This window comes from Sinohyriopsis cumingii, chromosome 10 (assembly GCF_028554795.1).
Source record: "Sinohyriopsis cumingii isolate HCF-2022 chromosome 10, ASM2855479v2, whole genome shotgun sequence".
Taxonomy (NCBI): domain Eukaryota; kingdom Metazoa; phylum Mollusca; class Bivalvia; order Unionida; family Unionidae; genus Sinohyriopsis; species Sinohyriopsis cumingii.
The window spans coordinates 96,172,990-96,194,329 of NC_142970.1; the positions used below are offsets into that span (position 1 = coordinate 96,172,990).

General features: G+C 34.8%; 1 protein-coding gene across 1 annotated transcript in view; it reads left to right on the forward strand.

The window, feature by feature from the left end:
- The first annotated feature begins 7,403 nt into the window (after positions 1–7,403).
- Positions 7,404–21,340, forward strand: part of LOC149790613 (dnaJ homolog subfamily B member 11-like) — a 47,557-nt gene continuing 33,620 nt past the window's right edge. The window contains exons 1-4 of the mRNA XM_089972725.1: positions 7,404–7,531; positions 14,310–14,466; positions 17,378–17,469; positions 21,039–21,168. Of these exons, the coding sequence (XP_089828851.1) occupies positions 7,461–7,531; positions 14,310–14,466; positions 17,378–17,469; positions 21,039–21,168 (450 nt within the window). The 5' untranslated portion in view covers positions 7,404–7,460. The remainder of the gene's footprint in view (positions 7,532–14,309; positions 14,467–17,377; positions 17,470–21,038; positions 21,169–21,340) is intronic.

Sequence of the window (21,340 nt, forward strand, 5' to 3'; positions counted from 1 at the left end):
TCCACTCTATATTAGTGCTTAGATTTGTTCCAAAAAACAAAAAAAAAGAAAAAAAAGAAACGAAATAATTTTGAAGAAAAAAAAAACAACTGAATTTTGAATTCAGGTTTCTCTCTGTTTATAATTTTTTTCAAGTTGATGGTGCATGGCAGAGTACATTCGCCTACCTTTCCTTTGTTAAATTCGGTTTCATTGGTTAGTTATCGTTAATCTTTAATTTTTTTCATGCATTTCTTTTTGATAGAAGATTTAAGGCTTTCTATTGTTGTAACGGTATTTATGTTGTTTAGTCTGTTGATGAAATTATCTATAGCAAAGTGCTTAAGATTTTTCAGCTTTTTTATTATTTCAAGCCCTACAAAAGGAGACCAAGTTTGTCTTCAAAGACGATTGAAACTCCAAATTACACGGACGTGAAGGAAAAAACATCGTTGTGTTTAATCTAATCATGCTTGCCGTATCTCTTTGTGTTTTAGAGGTCATATTTCTTCTTAAGTAAATACACGCATCAATAGAGAGACAGATTGGGTCATCATCCTTGAGTTTCACTGTACTTTCGGTTCTTTACTTCATACAAACCCCAAATTTATTAGTTTGAAGAAAAAAAAAGATAACATGCCCCTCAATACTGTAACACGTCTGTTCTGACTCTACCGATGTGAGTGTGAGTGTTTATGTCAAAATGTTTAAGTGAGATATAAAGAAATGGCCAGCTTGAAAACGCGAACCAATACTGTGACGCTCAGTAGTTTGATGTGGTAAGAGGAAATGGTACAACACACACACACAAAGAGGGCTTGTAAGTTCACATTTCAGTGTCTGCACTGTAATGGTAACAACGCAAGAACATAGGGATTATTATGCCACACAGTCCTAGAACAAAACAATGCATCACCCGTTGTAAGCCATTTCATTGGCTATACTTATTTTCTTACCGCGTTCGCTTCCAATTGACTTGAGTAGCTATTCAGACAGTGACGAGAATGGCCATGCTTTACTGGGTCTATCCTATAGGCGATTTATATAAAAAAATATTTTTAAAAATTAAACTAATGCACGAACAATCGTAGCATGGGCGATCCCATGGAAATTGTGTCCGTCTTATTGCAAAATACATCAACATTTAATTTAACCGTGCAGATCGCTAGAACAAACCTCTGATAATACACATTTTGAAAAGTGTTGTGTGACACGGATCGCCATTGTCGTTTGGTGTCTGCTTTCTTCTTCGAAAAGAGATCGTTTCGTCTTGACTATAAAAATTTAATTTGACTAAGTTTTACGCACTACTTGAACTCATACATTTACGTTGTAGGTGTAAGCCGTCGTTCTCAGTTTTCTGGAAGTTCGTTTTTGCGTTTCTCAGATGTGATACTATTTTTTATGGACCGAACGAAATTTCTTTTGTCGTGAATCAGGACTCGTGGTTTTGTGGCATAATTGGAGAGCATTGATTAAAGCCCAGTTATGTCGTCTTCGAAATCGCTGACACGGATTTGAACTAACACTTCAGGTTTTGTGTGAGGCGATACGGTACATCATTGCCTTTTACTTCATCAATGAAATCGTTTCATCTTATTGCAAAATTACATTTGACTAGGTTACATACGCGGCAGGTCTCTGTATATAAGGAGAGTGTCTTAGCGTCAGAGTATTCATTCCGCTCTCAAACGATCAAGAAGATGGAAGAGTCAGCACAGATCGACCTGCTGGTCAAATATTTGCTAAAAGTCATACGAAAGCATAATTCACATGCGAAAGTGGCAACAAAACTTACTCTTTTGGTCGTTGATTTGATGAGAGTCAAACGAAAGTGTGTAAGTGCTAATGAAGTTTGCTATATCTGCAAAGGTAAATGGGTATTTGTCTCCAGAATACCTGCTTCGTCTAAGAAAGAGAGACAAAAGTCAAGATACCTAATATCGTTGTCAGGAGAAAGGACACTGGAATTCAGAGTGCCCTACGAGAAAAGAGAAGAAACAAAAACAAGACGAAACAGAGAAGAGGGATTCAGAAGAAGAAGAAATTGAAGATGATGAAGAACTTGTGCCAGTAAAGACATGGAAATGGAAAAAATTGACAAGGTGAGCCGATGCGTTGGCCCTGATGTGAAATTTCATACTACCTTCTAAAAGAGAATAGACCAGAAAGAAAACGTAAGTGTCTCTTGGTCTTGACATTGTATAATAAGGATGGCGTGTTTTGGTTTTTACTCACACTTTATGAAATTGTGCTCTTTCACCTCTCTCTATCCCTCTGGATCATGTTTTAGTTAGAATTGAAATGGAAGGATGTTTTCCTTCACGCACGCTCTTTAGGCATGCAAGTCGGTAAACAATAGTCAGTCTATTCATCCATCATTTTGTGTCTTGATGTTTCCTAAATCACACACTGATGCCATAAAATAACGGGTTAAATGGGTTTTGTAGTGTTGGGAGTGGGGGTGGGGAGGGGTGGGGTGTAGGTGTTTGGCAGAGTTGGTCATTGCAGGTGAGGGCTTAGGTGCTTTCAAAAAACTTTTTCTTCTTCACTCTGTGTTGATAGTATATTTGGGGTTTGTATGCGTTCGCGTACGTTTGTGTGGATAGTTTATTTGGGGTTTGCATTATCTCCCTTCTGTGTTGACAGTATATTTGGGGTTTGTTTTTTCCTCTTCCCTCTGTGTGTGTGTGTGTGTGTGTGTGTGTGTGTCTGCGCGCGTATGTTGTGTGTGTGTGTGTATTGGTCTCTGTTTGTCCCTATAAAACTCACTTTATCCCTATCAGATACACTCTACCTACCTACCTACAGTAGCGCGTATTCAGGTCAGCCACTTGCAACACTGTTGCCATTTATCCCCTAGTGTTCAGTATAGTGACGTCACTGACGCTGGAAATTTTGAGACTATAAATATCGACTTGGGGATTTCCACATTTTGTAGCTATACATATATACTAGAATTCATAAACAGGAACGTCACTCAAGCTGAGGCTATAAAAAGATAGTGGGATTTTCCAAAGGAAAAACCCACAAGTTGGAGCTATAAATAGATAGTGGGATTTCATAGGAATTTCAGCTGATTATAGATACATAGGTATTTATCCAAGATCGTCACAGAAGTTGATATTGTAAGTAGTTACTAATTTTATCCATTTTAGTCTAAACCATTGTAACTTAATTTTCGGGGATATGTTTATTTTCCTTTAAATTCTGGGACAATTTCGTCATTTTAGCGTTACTTTTAGTCACATCCATTTTGTCGTTGAGCATTTCCTTGATTATAGCTATTTATAGCATCATTACAATTATGCAAATTTGTGAACACCCCAGCAAGATTTCAGGTCTTGGTAATGCTTTATATATAAATCTCACGCTTGTACTAGTGTATGTATGTTTCTGTCTCTGTTGTGTTTGACCCTCTACCATCATTGTCCCTAGACAATCCCACCATGTTCAATTCCCCTTGACGCTATACAGACCCACCATGTTCAATTTCCATATGTTAAATTCCCCTAGTCCCTAGACAGACCCAAACTCTATTCCCCATGTTAAATTCCCCTTGTACGTAGAGTGACCCACGATTTATTCCCATGTTAAATTCCCCTTGTACGTAGAGTGGCCCACGATTTTTCTCCATGTTAAATTTCCCTTGTACGTAGAGTGGCCCAGGGGTCTCTGTAATGCTAATTCCCATTGTACGTAGGGTGGCCCCCTTAACTACTCCTATATCGTCCCATATTACTACTCACTTGGGCTAGACACGCAAACGGTGTTTTGGATACAATATCAGTGTTGGTGTTTTTTCTTCTTGTTGGAACATCAATAACTTTGTTCCAAAATAATTAAGATCCTTTATGACAACTCATCGCTTTTGAAGCGGAAGTAGACTAGGACAAAAATGACTGAAAATGACGAGTGTTGAATGGCAATGGCTTTTGTTCTGATTTCAATTCTTGCTCTTTAGGCAAGCACATTTGGGGACATCCCAAATCATATACTTGGCATTTGGGTGAGAATCCCAAACAGGTCGCCCAAAGTGTTTGCGGAGGTAGATGTCATTCAGCATGTTCATACACTCGTCAGAAATGTGACATCAGTTGTTTTAAATGTATGGTTTGTCCTCTATACTATTTCGATAGATTCTATGTGAAAAAAGTCAAAGTGATCAGTGTACATCAAATCTGAATTTATCTTAGAGATCGAATGAGGTATAAATGACACTAATCAACAGTATCGATCTGTAGCTATATGACCGCTCCAGTGGCCTAGTGGTTAGAGCGTCCGCATCGGATGCGGGAGGTCGTGGGATTGATCCCCGGCCGAGTCGTACCAAAGACTTACAAAATGGTATTAACAGCTGCCTCACTTGGCGCTCAGCATTAAGAGGTTAGTGTTAGGACTGGTCGGTCTGGTGTCAGGATAATTTGACTGGGTGGGACATCGTACTACATGTCTGCGGCATGATGCCCCAGTGCTAGACATCACTGTAAGCTGCCACACTGCAGACATCGTAGCGATATGACTAAACAAATTGTTAAAGCTACGTTAAAAATCCAAATCACACACACACACACACACACACACACACACACTGTAGCTATAGAGATGCACGGGTACACTGGCACATACGTACAGATCACAGAAATTCATATTTGAATGAACATATTGATATGAGGAATTTATTTTACTTTGCAACGTAAGAAGTCAAAGATACTTTGGAATATGAAATGAAATCCCTGATTTTTGAGTGATAAATTTGCAGGTATAGAAATATGTCAAATGCGTTTGACGTTGGATATGTACGTTTCTTGGTCAACTTTCCTTAAGTTGATAAATGTACCCATTTAGAAATCTCGCTGCACACGTCAATAAATAATGTCATTCCAGTAATAGAACTGTTACTCAAAGTAGTGGTTTGAAATCCGCACTTAACAGGTGCTTGTCGTTATAGACATGTGACCAATCAAAATGTACAGTATATCTCAGTAAGATAGAGCGGATCAGAAAAAGAGAGGAGTTGATAGAAATGTTTGTGGGTTGTGTTTGCCTGTCATCTGCATCCATTTGATGACACTTGGCCTAAATAAGACAAACCCCTGTGCATAAACCTTAAGGCACCTTCTGAAATAACACCTAAGTAGATATAGATCTCAATAGTGTTCAATAACTTAGAACAAGAAGTGTCGTCACTCATTACCAGGGTAAGTGTGATTAATCATGTATTCTCATGTAGTGTTATGTAATCGGACAGTATCATAGTCTAGTTCCCTGCTTAGTATGCTCGCTGCGTTGCACTCCGCTATACCAAGTATAGCGGAGTGCAACGCAGGGAGCATACTAAGCAGGGAACCAGACTAACAGTATAACACCAGTCCGTGCTAAACAGGTGTCTTGGGTGACAACGTTTCCCTAGAACTTACTATTAAATCGTCCCAGATATCTCACTACATACTTTTGGTTTGTAACATTTTTGGGATTAAGATGCACATAATTATGATAATTTTTTTTCCTTTATGAAAACTGATAGTAACTTCTAATTTAGGTTAGGTTTGAGGAAATTGTTAACCTTATTATCTGAATTGTAATAAAACAAGTATTTTTCCTGCACAATGCGTTCGATTGGCCGTGGAACGGGTACCATCATCTATTACTTTTATCCTTACAAATAATTATGATTTATTTTACCTGGGATCGTCTATGATATTAATTTATACAATGAAGAAATATATTTATATCGCTGTTATGTCATTTTAAGGAATTCACGTACAAAATGCTACTCAATTGATGGAATTAAAGTACATAATACTACTAGTTTGATGGAATTCAAGTACATTATTCAGCTAAACTGAAGGCACTCAGGCAATATTTTGCCATCAGAAAAGGGCTAATCTTGCGTCAATCGCTTGGAAACACTTTGAAAACGTTTTTGTACAAAAGGTGGAACACATTGAAGAAAGGAAGTTTGTACTAATTATGGATGACGATATTAGATACGTGGCAGAAAACTTTGTCAGGATGTATTGCAGAAGAAAAAAAAACATTGTTAAGATACTTGGCAGAAAACAATGTGAGCTTACAAGGCATAAACATTGTCAGGATGCATGGCATATGCCGTTTTCAGAATACATAGAAGAAAATATTGACTTCGGGATACATAACACAAAATCTATTACCATATCCATTTTGTTAAATGCTTTATACGGAATATGTAGGTTGCTGCATGAATTTAATATGTTATCGTTAGCTGAAATAATCCAGATCGATCTCTGAAATGAATGATGGTATATAAAATGAGCACAATAATACAGATAATACCAAAGAGATTTACCTTTATGTCGGTAATCGGTAAGGAAATTAATCCTATATTCAATTTCAGCACATGGGTAGTATTCACATCTCTTAGGTTCCAGAGTTTGATATACATAATTAATGCACATGAGCTGATACGAAATTTAATTTGACTTTTACTTATAACAATAGTTTTCTTAAACAGATCAGACGTATAATTCATTTCACGAAGAAATGAACCCGTTTCACTCATCATCATCATCATCGATCTTAAGAAGGTAACCTAATTGTACCAACACTAATTTATCGTGTCTCTAAAAAGAAACAAGCGGCTAAATGAACCAAATATTTCTTTAAAATCGTACATACACACGTTAGCAATTCATTTTACTCTCTCTCTCTCTCTCTCTCTCTAAAAACCGATCCGGTGGCCTAGTGGTTAGAACGTCCGCCTCGGATGTGGGAGGACATGTGTTCGATCCAAGGCCGAGTCATACCAAAGACTTACAAAAATGGTACTAACAGTTGCCTCGCTTGGAGTTCAGCATTAAGAGGTTAGTGTTAGGACTGGTCGGTCAGGATAATTTGACTGGGTGGGACATCATGCTACATGTCTGCGGCATGATGCCCCGGTGCTAGACATCACTATAAACTGCCACAATGCAGACATCGTAGCGATATGACTGAAAAATTGTTAAAGCTACGTTAAAATCCAAATCACACACACTCTCTCTCTGTCTCTGTCTCTCTCTCTCTCTCTCACACACACGTACACACACACACACACACACACACACACACACACACACATGACATTCAGATACATTACTGTTCAAAAGGTAGTTGTTGTAACCATATTTAAACCTCTCCATATTGCTTTAAAAATTAACTGGTATTGAATTCAATAATGACATTTAAAAGAAAAATGTACGACTTCTTAGAATTTGGTCTCGGGGAAAGAAAAAAAAACGATTGTTGGATTCATTGGAGACATGTGCCTATTATTGTCTCTGTTAGATTATTTATAGTTTGCCTCCATTTTAAAAAAATGATGTCATGCATTTGTAAAATGATTTTTTAAATTTATTTCTTTGACCTTAAAATGCTAGTAACAGTGGTGATGAGCTCAGCCCCCACCGGAACTTCCTGGTGTGCGGATTTTCTGTTTAGGCAAGGATAGTAAGCATTGAAAAATGGCGTCAGCAGTGACATGGGCTCTCTTGACAGTCAACATTTTCCTCCTTATTGTCCAAATTCTGGGCGGGTAAGGCTTCAAAATCACAGATTACCTAGCTTAATATTCAGGGCATTTAATATAGGCATTGTCAGGTAAGATTTCAGTCATTTTTTAAATTTTTAAAGGCAGTTTAACTCGGAGGTGTAGAGCCAAACAGAAGCAGACAACTGGACATCGTGGTGAAACGTGATTGGTCGGTATTTTACTTCCACGTAAATCAATAAAATAAAAGTTCTGATTTTATTCCAAAGTCTTAATTGGTATATCTGTTGTATATTACAAATTATTTGACAATTAATGTTTCAGAATTTGAGTCAATTGGTAGCATTACCTGCGGAATATTATTTTAATTGCAGTTAATAGTAGACGATAACTTGAAGCCAGAAATGACTGAGATATTGTTGCAAGCTTTATTATGAACAATATAGATACGTTATCGTACAATATTTTAAAGCGTAATTGTTGAATAATTAATTATTTGTGAAAACAACATTGGATAGTTGACATTTGGCAAAACTGCAGTGCATGCAAGGGCTTCAGAATGCTCGTAAGTTGTACTAGTTTAATGGCAGTGACGCCTTTTCTCTCATTGTGTTTTAAACAGTTATGCTGAAATGATTGTAACAGATTGATTTTTTTGATTGCCTCATGCCACACGACATTGGTCTTTATAAAAAGTGAAAAATCATATAACAATAAATGCAGTATATTAAAACTGCATCTATATAATAAATAGAGATATAGAAAATATATATATATACATATATAGTCATATGCATAATGAAATATAAATGATTAAAGTTGAGAAAATGATTATTTGCTTCTTTAATATTTTTACTCACAACAATGTGTATGTATTAGGGTGAAATGATACACCTTTGACACATATCGATACAATTCACAATATACAGCCAGTGATACGATACATATCGATACACATATGAACTTGTTGGTCTTTTAGTCTCTGGAACATAGGTGGTACCCTTTTATGGATGTTGAAATACTGGTTGTATTTACAGTATGTAGATTACTGATAGACATAGTTATCATATATGCAATTCTCATCGATGACAAGATAAAAAAAATACTTTCAAACAGACTACCTGCTGATTGTAAGTGAGTTTCAGGTCATTTAACAGCTCCATTTAACTCGCTTTAGCCACCAGGCCCTTTGTTTTGCTTAGCATGAATGTTTTGAAAATATTACCAATTTCCTGTCTCACTTTAACTTGGAAAAAATTACAATGTTATCTTCAGAGCAAAAGAAATGCTAAATCTCATCTCGAACAAATCCATGCATGGGAATGAGGATGAATACCAGCAAAATATTATCAGATTTTACTTCCTGCAGATGCAAAGGACTGCTGCGGCCACAGTTCCTTGAATTTGTTAGTGAAGAAGGAAATTATTGACAAAATCCAGTCATATTCTGTATTTTTTAATATATAGTATGTACACAAGGTGATAAACTTGAGCAGTTTGAAATTTGCCCCCCTCGCTGATTTTGTGATAATTTTATTTATTCCATTGGCATCTTCATTCGCTGTTTAAATATATCTGCATATAAAGCAATTCCAAATTTGTTCCCTATGTACAATTTAAGGAGAGATGTTGCCAGGATTTTATCTTATGGGAGGCATCTCCCTTTGTCACCAAAATAAGGTTCGTAGTAGAAAAGAAGTGGTGATGGGTGTGGGTGGAAGAAATGGACATAGTTTTGTATTTATGTAACACTTCAATATCAGTCTCACTTTCTTCCTGCTCTACTTTCTTAGGAATCCACTGAAATCAAAATCTTTAAAAGATGTCACCTCTTTTTGTATAAACATTTATCCGTCAGTTATTTCTGAGCATACTCTGTTCCTTATTTATGTATGTATGAATATTGTTTTGTGCTTCTTTAGGAAGGGATATATACATAGCTAGCTTCATCAGCTTGAATATTTTGGGAAATGATTTTTATGGCTGTTTTCCAGAGCTTACAGATAAATAGGAGATTTTACTAACATTAACTTATTTTCTTTAATCAGTTGTTTACTGACTACTACGTCGGATTTCTTGTTTGTTCCATGATGCTGTATTAGGGCTTTTAGACCACCAAAGCCACAGTCTGCTTGTGCAGACAGAGGTTTTCAAATAAATATCTTCTTAATTTAATTTTTGAATCCTGATTTAGTCAATTTATTTTAACCCTGATATGGATATAGGGTTTCATAGCATATGATCTGCTGGGCAAAATTGATTGGTAAAAAAATTAAAAATTATATTCTACTTTTGAAGTGTCTATATTTTAATTAGGCCCAATATTCTGCCCTTTCTACATTTAATTTGGAAATACCGCTGAAAGGGACATTGACCTTTATGCCATTTATTTATAGTAATACTGATCGCATTGCCCGACATAAGCCTGGCAAGATGGTCCAGTTATGCAGCATCAACATCTAGCATCCATTTGATTTTGTTGTCAGTCTGTCTGTTTCAGTATTTGGCAATATGGATTATCCTGTGTGTGATGATTAGATTTAAATCTGAAAGGATTCGAGATTAATTGATTATGATTTAATTACTAAAGAGCTCAATCAGCATAAAACTTCATTGGTTTGACTTTAGTATTTAAAGTTTGTCAAGATGTCTATGCATGTATTTGGCCCCCTCCCCAAAATATGTTTCCTATTGAACTAGTTTTATAATTAGGGTTGGTAGTTTATATATATATATATATATATATATATGTATATATATATATATATATATATATATATAAACTGACTACGAACAGTGCAAAACTAGTATCTAGCTAGCCTAAGTGCTTTAGACTCTTAATGAGTCTTTTTCAAAGGCAAATACAAAACAGACAATACAAACAAATAAAACAGACAAACCGTTGTCTTTATAAAACTTTACATAACTATGCCTTGTGGATGCTGAAAGATATTTTATATTGACCTATGAAATCGATGAACCATGGCATCATCTGTTATTTTATGTAAATTTATGTACACGCAAGTTATATCCCGGATATTTCATTGTTGTAGTTGTAATTATAGGTTATTGGGTGACTAATAAGCAAATTTAGAGAATTATTGAAAAGTGAATATGTCGGCTGCAAAAAGGTAATTTTATTTGTAAAGGACTGTCTTTTTCTAGTCTTGGTTTAAACCGCTTGGTTTAAATGTTCTGAGGCGGCATATCTAGTAAGATTCCTTTTCTGTCCTGGTTTTGGAAAGCCAGCATGTTCTTTTAATCAATCCCTGATAAACGTGATCCCTTACTGGATCCAGTGCACATGAAAGAACTGATATTTGCCATTTGATTTGTATTCTTTATATATATACATATATATATATATATATATATATATATATATATATATATATATATATATATATATATAGTGTACTAAGTGCTTGAAGTAAAGGACAAAACCGGATCAGTTAGATACACAAAGCACAAATAGATTTTGGGATTAAATAAAAAAAAAATTTAACCAGAAAAGAAAAATGTGCTTGGGTCAGCAACAAAAAACAGACATGGTCAGCCAACCAGAAACACAATTTGTAAAAATATTTTGGCTTTATCACCCAATGCTAAAATAACAAAAGCTAAGAAATGGAATAGACATAGAACAGTGTTGTCCGTTTGTCTCGACATCCTTGGATCCAAGGTAATATTGTCTAAGTAAGCAGATGTTGAAATAAGTGGAATGGAGAAAAAAAAGTGAGATTTTTCAGCAAGAGTTGACCTGTCATCAGTGAGTAGGATTTACACAGAAAATAAACAATGGAAATTTTTATTAAATGAAGACATAACCTATTTTGTGTATTGCCAGTTTACTTTTGTATTACAATCCACAATGCATTTAGTACTGTACATGCATATTCTAAATCCGTGAATTTGAGTATATGTCATATGTTCTTTTCATGTATACATTATTAAAAATACACACACAAACACACACACACACGTATATATATATATATATATATATATATATGTGGGTCAAGCTAGACTTGAATTTTAGGGAGAAGCAACTTCTCCTTTTGGGACAGAACAGGGAGAAGTGGATAGGAAGCAAGAAACACGATATATATATATATATATATATATATATATATATATATATATATATAATATGCATGTTATCTTATTTGAATTATGCCCTGTATTTCCCAGTATCCATTTAACATTGGATTTAAACAATAATGGCACTCTCAAAGATTTCTAAATGCCCCTGTACCATGCACATGAGGGCAAATGCACGCATGTCTTCAGATCATACTGTTCGTCCTCATTTCTTTGTTGGGAATAAAACATTAGTGTAACTATTCATACATAACTTAATTGCATAAAATTACAGATATGGCTCCTTTATAGTTGGTATATGAACTAAACCCTTCTTTCCAACCGTATCAATATGGATGTGAGTGCATGGTATTTTTAGAAGGAGGGGTTTTCTTAATGTATAATCACTCGCGTTTTATAGCTGCATTAAAACAATCCATTGATAGGATTGCAAATTTATGGCTTATTTTTTGTCTACATACTTGGAGTACTTTTAGGCATTGGTTGAATAGTATCTGCTTTGCTTCTTTTTCCATATTTTCACAAATATGAGTCAAGTCAGAAAAGAACTTTGACCTTACAATGCTTCTTGTGAATTCAGCAACATAGCATTGTCACATATGATTCTGACCTTCATAACTGCAGTTTACAGTTAAATCCTAAATAACATAATACCTAGCCTCTGTTTTCTATGATTTTCTGAATATATCTGCCTGATGATTTACAAAAACAGACATTCTAATAAACTGGTACTTCCCAGACATAGTGATGTCAACCATTATTCAAACGTTACTGGTTCACTTAGTTTCCAACTAATTTCATGATGAAATAGTGTACAAGAGGCAGTTAAAATATCCAGATCACCGATTCTGTTCTTAAAACACAAATTTCTATTTACATATTGTTAAAGCTTCTAAATACAGGTTTGTATGTTTTATCATCGAAGGATAACTTGAAGAAACCGGGCAGTGATCAGTGCTAAATTACTTGAGAAAGTTTACTGGTCTTTCAGCTATTAAAACACATGCCTGTTGATGTGCAAGAGTTTGCTTGTCAGCGTAATTGATATCAAAACTAGACCTAGCTGCTGATGGCTTCATGAATACAGTTCTCTATAACACAACACTAGAACTAACCTGGCTAAGGTGAGGGGGCATCTAAAGAAGTATGATCAGTCAATGTTCCTCTAAAAAATCACAGGGTGAAGTCATTTTCTCTTTCCTAAAAGAAGAAGGCAAAGTTTACATTCTTTTAGGCGACTTAGTTGCTCATTTCAACTGGTAGCATATATATATTAGTCCTCATTTGATCTATAGCCCATAGTCAACAATCCACTATAATATTCATTGTCATCAGTAAGATGTAGCTGGTTAGTAGCTGTTTACATGCCACATGTAAATAAATTGCCCCAGATTTTGGTCTGCCTGATAGAGATGGAATGATGTATGGCTACGAATGGATGAAGTTATTAATATGGTAATGAATGTGCATCAACAAGTGAAAATTTCTTTTCTGATATGCTAGACATTTAATGGCCTGATATTCAGTTTCAAGAGATTATAAATTCTGCTTGTGTTTTATGCCACCATTGGTAGCCATTGTAAACGTAGTACTTACTTACTATGAAACACTGCACAATAAACGTGTGTTAACACGAGTTTGACATTTTATGAACAAAATAGGATGAAAATTTGTGACATGTAATAACCTTATCTGTACTATGTTGTATATTTGAAGTACTGATAATGTTATTTTGTGTTGTCACAAATTTAGTCATATTTTAATGATAAAACTTAAGACTCTTTTGGTTCCAGTCACTGATAATGTCAGAATATGCAAACGATCAGATTCCATTGCTTTGATACAAGTTTGGTGCTAACTTTCTTTATTGAAGGGTGACATTTTATTAGACATTGTAGCTGGCTTGCTTTGGTACATAATGTTATTGAAGTTGCAGCAAAATGCAAAAATTATTGGACTGAACTGCACCCGTTAATTCAGTGGCAACATTTAAATCCAGCAGCAAACATCAAAATAATTTTTGTACAGTAGAACAAAGTATGGGTTGGAACTTTTTTCAGTTTGAAACAGCAAGCTTCTTTTGATGTAAACATTTATTTTTTATCTTGAAGTTGACATAAGCATGACAACTTTGATGGTAATAATAGTCCATGGGCCCAGGACTTCTCAATATAAGTAATGTCGATATAAGTGGTTTGGACTGTACATTACAGTTCTCAACCACCTGACTTATTCATCCAATCAGAAATTACCCTAAACTTGAAAATAGGTTTATTATTTAAACTGAAAGTAAAGCTTGCATTCAGGCTATTTATAACTTGACCTACAAATAGAATCTAGACATGCACTAAAAGTTAAACACAAAATACAAAACAAAATGGCATGTACAGCACACGAAAGTTTTCTTGTATTAACAGTTGTAAAAAATTTTCATGTCTCATTGCAAACAGCAATGGTTCAAAATTTTTTTTTATCTTGCTGTGAAAACAGTATTTGGCAAAATTATATTTTCCTAAGATTTACATGGAAGAGTCTTCAAAGAGTCACAAAGATAGGACTGAGATTTTTAAGCTTTTTTATCTTCGATGTTTTTGTTACACATCTTTTGGTGTTACAAAAATTGTAACGATAAAATACCATTTAATTGTGTAACTTTGGAGGAAAAAAATTTGAATTTTGTACATTGTTGATGGTAATTTTTCTATTAATATTATTTTTTTAGGAGGGACTTCTACAAAATTCTGGGAGTACCACGGAGTGCCACGACAAACCAGATTAAAAAATCTTACCGAAAACTGGCAAAAGAGATGCATCCAGATAAAAACAAGGATGATCCAGATGCGGCAGATAGATTTAGGGACCTGAGTGCAGCGTATGAGGTCATTATTATTTAACGATTTTCTAACATACATGTATTAGAAAATGTCCAGATGATTCAATTGACACAAATTTACCCCATGACAAAATTAATATGAGCATATGCACCCACTATTATATGTCTGTCAGTGTGTTTTCAGAGATCCATACATTTTCCTGAATGTAACCAGACATTTAGACAGACTTGGGCATGATTGAATCTGCTGTTTGTAATATCTGTTCATTTTTAAAAAGTCCTGTTTCAACCGCTCCATCATGTGTTAGCCACACAGTTTACCCTATGAATTGCTACAGATTTCACTGCACAATTTTGAAAAAACAAAACTTGTTTACACAGAATGCTTATGCTATTGCCATATTTGCAGTGTGTCGTATCCGCTCAATTAATTCTGATTGTTTTGTTCATAGAGATGTATGTTTCAGTTTTTCTTCCTGACTGCTGGCATCAGATCAGAGTCTTTATTTAAACACCAACACAATTTATTCTCTTAAGTTTTCAAGAGCTAACACTATGCCTGCACCACAGTTTTGTTGTGGTCAAATTCTGGTATGTCTTGTTGGACGGTAATGGCCAATGAAAGTGTCCATGTGATCATTATCCAACTGTGGCATGTCACTGACATTTTCAGGAAAAGCGTTTGACTAAAACATAATGAATGAATTAAAAATCTGATGGCTGTGGAATCTGTCACTTATATTTTCATGAATAATCTGTACACACTGTACTGCTTTGGCTGGCAAATCATTGTCACATGATGAACACTTGAGTTTTATGTCACTGAAGTGACTTTATTGCATGTGGCAGTAAGAACTTATTCCAGAGGGTCCCAAAATGGGGTTTATATCCAATGTACTCGGCTGCTGGGGATGTAAAAAAAAATCCATCATCATGTTGCATTATGGTAATGTATAGCAAATCTCAAATGTGCAAACACAGGCAAATTGTGTCAGTTTTCATTATAATGCATATGCTTTGACATGGAGATTAAGCAGTAAAACTAGGACTGATTCTCATTATTGTCCCTTTTAGATATATAATAGCTTACCAATTTAAGAAAAACATCTAGAAGAGCAGACAGTTCTTACTGAGAAACTGCTTTTTCAGATTTGCCACTATTTGTTCACTAAAGGATTAAGTTGCCCTTCTCTGCCCTAATTTAAACAGTTAACTGTGAGCAGTCTGGCAGTGGGCTAGCTGTAAACAGGCCTAATTAGCAACACACCTATTGATTGTCTGACAAAGAAAAGCATTGTGTAAACTAAACCAGCCTAGTTACCTTTGAACTAACTTAAGTTGGCAAAACTTGTATTCCAGGCATTCAGAATCATTCCTGTAAAATATGTCATACTGAAATTATATTATGAGAAAGTATACAGTGTTATAACTGATTTTCATTGAGAAATTTATCCTTAGTGTTAAATTGTGTGATAATTTGTAGGGAATTATTCCCCAAAAGCCTTTATGGGCTTTTTTTATCTTCTTGCTTTGATTGCCTTGAAATCTGTGTATAACCTTGACCAAAATGTCGATCTTAGATTTTGACACAAAATAAGTTATTATCCAATGTAAGGATAGCAGAAAAAAAATTGGATAACCTGATTGCTTTAAAGATTGATCTGGCATCACCTTCTCATCGATTGCATTTTCATCAGACTTGCAATCCAAGGATAATGGGTTTGACAGCAAGACCAGTGTAGAGTGAGTCAGCCTTGATGTGCCTGGAATAGGCACATGTCTCCCATTTCATCAGAATGATATAGCCAATACTGTGTTAAAAGTGACATTAGAAACTGACCACCCTATAATATGATATAATCATTGTGTCCATCCATTAATCAGTCTGGCATACAGTCTCATTATTGCAGCTAGTTCTGTAGTTTTGTGAAGTGCCATGAACTTCTGGACAATATTACAGTCATCCCCTTATGATGAGCATATTGACACATCACTTTATTCCTGTAATTTTGTTAGTGTTATTGCAAACTTTGTCATTTGAGCTCATTGAAGTATATGGTAGTCTTGTTAGAGGCATTGCCCTATTTTCTTGTAACTTAATATTGTCTGGTACATTCCTTTTAGAGTTGTTGCCCATTTTGTCTCATGGATTCAAGTAGTGTATGGTTCACTTGTGTTAGCTTAACCAGTCCTTCAATTATCATTGAATAGTTTTGAAAACTTGTTAACTATTATGGTCATCACTTGAAAATGTGCATATAGACAAAATCACTTTATTCCCACAAGGTTTGTTTAGAAATTTTGACATTATTTTATGTATGCAGGTAGTTGTACAGATTTCAGTGGATTACCACGAATATTAGTAAATGTTATGATAATCATTTGAGTTTATACATTTTCACAAATTACTGTCAGTCAACAGTGTTTGTGAGAGTTATTGTCCCATTTTGATGTTAAATGGAAATTTTGTGAAGTTGGGCAAATTAAATATAGTGCATTAATTGGGCTATTGATAGCTATAATAGTTATTATAAATGAAATATAGAGAAAATTAGTAAACGAAAAAACCACATTAATTAATAGTAATTGAGATCCTGAGCACTCAGGATTAGGGGCTAATGGGTTATTAAACATTTTATTGCATAGGCCTGGCATTGTTACAAAAAATCATTGATTTCATCAAACATATTTTTTGGGCATAGCAGTTGAGATATTATTTTGCCACAACATATTTTAATGCATTTCTACATTCTTTCATAGTTTAATGCATTTTTTTAATATTCTGTTTAGTACTTGATCCTTCACAGTTTAATCTATTTTTAATACATTCTGTTTAGTGCTTGATCCTTCACAATTTTTTCCTCAGAATAATTCACCATATCCTTAACAATTTTGGCCACATCAAAACATAACATCTTTCTCACAGATTTATGTGACTGTAATTGCTCTCTGTACAGGTGCTAGCAGATGCAGAAAAAAGAAAAATATATGACAAACATGGAGAAGAGGGTCTTCAAAAAGGAGATGTGCATGGAGATCCATTCTCGAGGTACAGTACACATTCTTTGACCAAAGATCATGGGGTAAAGGGACAGTATAATAATAGACTGTTCCTGAAATCTAAGGGACAAAAAAGGGAAATGGGACAAATAAAATGAAAGAAAGTATCTGTTCAAATCCTGTTCTTCCCTTCTTTCACTTTAATTTGAAGGAATGGAAATAAGTTAAATTATTGCATGTCAGCATGACTTTTTGATGAACTTAGCTTTCTATCTATGACTGTTTAAAATTTCAATATATTGACCTTTTTATATTGTTTGATACCTTTTATATTAATATGGAAAAGTGTATAACCCATAATTGAGAAATTTCAGTTGTTAAATCTTGTCAGAATTTATCTGTTGTTGTTGGGTTTAATGCCATTTTTCAGCACATGATAGGCTTTGCATATCGGCCAGTATTAATGGTGACGGAAGAACCTGGGAAGAACCAGCAAACCACGAGAAGCTACTGGCAAGCTTTCTCACATACCCACATTGGCCGAATCTTAGACTCGAACCCACACAGACAGAGGTGAGATGGCAGTGATCCCTAATGGAGAGCACTTTAGACCACTTGGCCACTCGGGGCCCCGAATTTATCTGATATGTTTATAATTGTTTTTTTTTAATATAGAAGATGGGGTAGTTTAATTTTTTGAAAAAAAGATAAATTTAATTCCCGGCAATTTTACCAGTGAGATTTAAGAATGTTAAAGAAACAAACATGAAATTGTTTCGCAGTCCAAGTAAAATTAAGATCTGGTTACAATATTTAGAACTGACAGGTTCGCATTTTGTGGCCCTTTGCAATTCCAGATCCATTTATTTCAAGTGACCTATCAGATAAAGTTTTACAGTTCATGTTAAGTGGAATTCATCATTCAGAATAATATTGTTCTGAATAACGTTTTCACTTGCATCAGTGTGAAGGCTGTAGTTTACTTGGAGCATTGATAGATCATTACCTTGTATTGGAGTCCATCAGATGCATTTTAATCAAATCGGATATTCATATAACTGGTCTTTGAAAACTAGTCAATGTCAATATTGTTGAGTTCAGGCATTCACTGTATTAGTAAGTACTGCAGTTTTTGTGTCATTGCCATATAGATAGGGCATATAGTGTTTTTTAAAAATACTTTTGTCCCATCCTGTGTCTATAAATATGGAGTTTATTTTATACCTCTGTCCCATCCCTGTTCTGTAGATAATGGCATTGGTGGATTGTTATACTTCTGTCCCATCCCTGTGTCTATAGATAGGGCATAGTATGTTTTTTTTAGTACTTCTGTCCCATCCATGTGCCTATAGATAGGCATATGGTGTTTATTTTATACTTCTTTCCTGTCCCTGTGTCTATTGATAGTTCATATAGTGTTTCTTTGTTGTACATACTGGGCTAATCAAATTCCATAGCCTGACATCCATAACTGTTTGTAATAGAAGTCATCAAGTAACATTTTGCAAGATGCTAGTCCAAGACAAATGGTTATTTCCTATTTTCAGTCAAGTTAGGCATTGCTAATTTTCCTGATTTAATCACTTTATCTGCCTGTATCTGGCCATTCTTACAACCTAGGCATACTGAATGCCTGAATCTCCATTTATTTATTCATATCCTGTGATACTATGCTCATGTGCACACCAGAATGCATACTGAGCTAAGTGACTGAATTATCAACCAAACAAAACATCTATGAGTATTTTAGCAGTGTTGTAAACAGCTTTGTTATATTTTGCTTACTGAACCAGGATACAAGTGGATAACCCTTGAATCCAGTGGGTCTGTGCAGTTAGATTGATAAAAGGCACTCTACCAACCATAGTGTCAGTTTCTTTTATGAAATAATTAAATGACAGTAATGATTCGTAACGTTTAATTGATTATACAAAGAATTTCATTTCATGTGCAATATTCTGTTTGAAGGAGAGCCATTATGTTAATTAAGAAGCTAACTGTGTTTATATTTGAACTGAAAAATGTTTGATATGTCAATATTAAAAGTAGTTTATGAGTGAGGTCATGGTAGCTATGTTGATAATAAGGAGTTTACTTTTTTTTGTGAAGACATTTATTGCGAAAAGTTTGAGAAATTTGCATGTGAAAGTGGAGGGATAAAACATAATGCTGGTACAGAGTTGTAGGTGAAGGTTTCACCAAAGAGACATAAGCTAGATTCTGTGGCAGCAAAACATTTTAGAAATGAGACCCATGAGACAGAGAGATTTTCATTCATATTGGATTAATAATTATCCATAGCTTGAGTGACTGAAAGCAAACAATATTCCAAACTGGGACATGTTGGAAATTCAGCAGGTGTGTTTGTCAATTCAACTGACAAATTCATTATTGAATCAGTCAAGTCTTGTTACAGCTGTGCACACCGTAAGACCTGTGCAGCACAGAATATCCATTATGTTAGCCTGGATCTGCAGACAACCCCTGAAGTTAGAGCTGCTGATACTGTGGTAGGAAAGGATGTTTTAAAATTAAATACTAATTAATTCAAAAAGAAGATGCTGGCTCTCATTATTGCATCCTACATCAAACATCTTTATGGAAAATCAATGTCTGATAAAGAAATGCTGTGTGCATTCCAGAAGAACGGCATTGAACATGATGTTAATTACAAGAACAGAGTCAGCTCATGAGACTTTCATTTTATCAAGTCTTGAGAGAAAAAGTTAGGAAAGTCCAGATGTCATTAAATTCCTTTTCATTCTTGCAGAGTTATGTTCTGATGCTACTGTATCAGAGCAAGATGCAGTGTGTATAAGATGCATTGACAACTGAAAACTGAAAAATTTAGCTCTTGGAGGAAATAAATATGTTATATGTTATTTCTTTTGCATTTTCTATGGATTAAAGTGCATAAATCTCATCGAATCAAGGCAAGTTATTGATATTTTTGAGACAAGTGATAATGAAAATGGGACAGGTGAATTTTCACTTCTCCCATCTCTGTGTCTATAGATAAGGCAGATGGTGTTTCCTTTTCATACATCTGTCCATCTCTGTGTCTATAGATAGGGCAGATGGTGTTTCCTTTTCATACATCTGTCCTTCTCTGTCTATAGATTAGGTGTATCATATTTCTCTCTCGTACATCGGTTTCCATCTCAATGTCTATAGATTAGGTATTTCGTGTATATCTCTCTTTTTGTTGGCGTCCATGGCAGCTCAGTTGGTGGAGCATTGGACTTGTAATAAAAGGGTCGTAGGTTTGATACATGCCAGGCCAGCCAGTGTCAGCTGCCTTGGTGTGTCTTTGGGAAAATCACTTATTTCTTTGTCATGATATGGCCAATCATGTGTTAAAAAGTGACTCATGTTGTGATTTTCATTTCAACTCAGTAACTTTTGAAGGCATTCATGAGTTGGTACAATTTATAATATCAGAACTTTGTATGTTTTAACTTTAAAATATCTTAAAATATGATGTGCATACAAAAAAGCAATAACTCTTTTTAAAACATGAATTTATTGATGTTCTTGCATATACATTCATGCAAAGTGATGATTCTGTAAAGGATAATGTTTCTGTCTGTGTTTCATTTCATTACTTCACCATTTCAGCTTCTTTGGAGATTTTAGTTTCTTTGGAGGTGGAATGCGGGAGCAGAACCGAGAAATTCCGCGTGGTGGAGATGTAGTTATGGATTTGGAAGTGACACTGGAAGAATTATACTCTGGGAATTTTATTGAAGTAAGGTCATGTTTATGTACCTTGAATCAAAAGACCAGTTTATATACCATAAAACATAAGACCCTTTGTATTGAAGTATGATCATAATTATGTACCTTGAAACAAAAGACCCATTGTATTGAAGTATGATCATAATTATGTATCTTGAAACATAAGACCCTTTGTATTGAAG